This window comes from Eimeria acervulina, genomic scaffold (assembly GCF_000499425.1).
Source record: "Eimeria acervulina Houghton genomic scaffold, Eah_scaff2896, whole genome shotgun sequence".
NCBI lineage: Eukaryota > Apicomplexa > Conoidasida > Eucoccidiorida > Eimeriidae > Eimeria > Eimeria acervulina.
In genome coordinates, this window is record NW_013547904.1 from 1 (window position 1) to 1821 (window position 1821).

Consider the following 1821-nt stretch of genomic DNA (forward strand, 5'->3'; position numbering starts at 1 on the left):
TTGTGGTTTGCAGCGTGCACGCGAGCGACCTTTATCTGCTTCTCGGCGCCTCGCGAGTTTAGTCGATGTCAGTTTGGAGTTAGAAGAATATTACAGAGAAATGCGGGGTGAAAAACGCACAGAAAAAGCAAATAATAATTCAATTGAAAGCCTAGAATGCAGGCAAGACAAACCCTAAACCCTAAACCCTAAACCCTAAACCCTAAACCCTAAACCCTAAACCCTTAACCCTAACCGCTAAACCCTAATCCCTGGGCGCTGAATCCTTAACCCTGAACGCTAAACCCTGCGCCCTCAACGTAAACACTGAACCGTAAACCCTTAACCCTAAACCCTAAACCCTGAAGCCCAAACCCTAAACCTTAAACCCTAAACGCTAAACGCTAAACCCTGAACTCTGAACCCTAAATCCTAAACCCTAAACCCTAAACACTACACTCAGAGGCCGCTCGAAACGTGAAATCTTCATCCACAAGCAATAGGCACTCAGCAACAAACCCTTAACTGACGAGGCGTAAACCCTAAACCCTCGCGGTGGTTTATACGGTGTACGTACACTGCATTTAGAGAGCAAGAAGCAAACGAAGAAGGCGGCGGAGACCCTCAAGAAGAAGAACAGCAAAAAGAAGCAAAAAGAAAACAAGAGCCTCTCGCATATACTCAGTCAGCCCCGCCGCCAAAACAACGTAAACCCTAAACCCTAAACCCTAAACCCTAATCAATAAACCCTAGATAAACAGTTGTTCTCAATGTTTAACGCGTAGCGAGATAATGCACAATTGCCGGCTGTCGTTTCACCTCAAAGCCTAGGGGCTACGTTTCTGGGGCTTACGGTTTAGGGTTTGGGCTTTAGGGTTTAGGGTTTAGGGTTTAGGGTTTAGGGTTTGGGCGCAGGCAGAGATCCTGTTTGGTGGATGTGCTCAACCGCTTCACTGAAAGTGCGGATTCCGCCGAACCACGTCATTCAGGTTCGGCCTAAACCCCAAACCCTAAACCCTAAACCCTAGACCCTAAACCCTAAACCCTAAACCCTAATCGCTGCAGGGCGTTTCTTTGAGGCATTTTGTATTTCTGTGGTTTGCGCCTTTGGCGAAAAAGGGTTTGGGGTTTATCGTTGCGTTTGGGGTCTAAGAATGCTGCCTAGGATTTAGAGTTTAGGGTTTAGGGTTTAGGGTTTAGGGTTTAGGGTTTAGGGTTTGCGCGCAGTCTCAGTTTAACCTCGCTTCCGTTTCTTCCTTCGATGTGAAGGCCTACACAATGCATGATCTCTTAGACTGGGATTTTCATGTTTTGTCTCTTCCTGAGCCTGAGGCAGTGCGCCTTTGCCGGTAAACCCTAAACCCTAAACCCTAAACCCTAATCCCTAAACCCTGGGCACTAAACCCTAAACCCTCGAACCCAGCCGGGCCGTTCTTTTGGGGTTGGGCTGTATAGAAGCGGCTGCACCAGTTGCTTCCACTCCAACGTCGCGGGTTTATGTCCTAGAGTCTAGGGTTTAGGGTTTAGGGTTTAGGGTTTAGGGTTTAGGGTTTGTGAGCAAGGGACTTGTTGGTATACTACGCCGAACGCGCTGCTCTCGGCATACGCGGAGAAATAATTATGAATTTTTGCGGGGCTTTGCATGCAAATTATCTGCCGAACCCTTATCATAATTTCTACCACGCTCTTAACGTTGTCCAGGTGAGGGTTTAGGGTTTAGGGTTTAGGTTGAGGGTTTAGGGTTTAGGGTTTAGCGTTTAGGGGTTGTGGTTTTGTTCGGTGTCTTCGTTTGACGAGGGTGTAGCCAGTAATGTCTTGGGCTTCAAACGCATGTGAGGGCAA

At 47.8% G+C, this 1821-nt stretch overlaps 1 protein-coding gene across 1 annotated transcript; it reads left to right on the forward strand.

The window, feature by feature from the left end:
* On the forward strand, positions 1-1815 carry EAH_00067750 (hypothetical protein; the record flags this gene model as incomplete). Its single annotated transcript, XM_013392448.1, has 6 exons — positions 1-107; positions 568-663; positions 895-968; positions 1207-1328; positions 1542-1680; positions 1741-1815. Coding segments are annotated over 6 exons (613 nt in total), but the record flags the coding sequence as incomplete, so codon positions are not given.
* Positions 1816-1821: the final 6 nt, after the last annotated feature.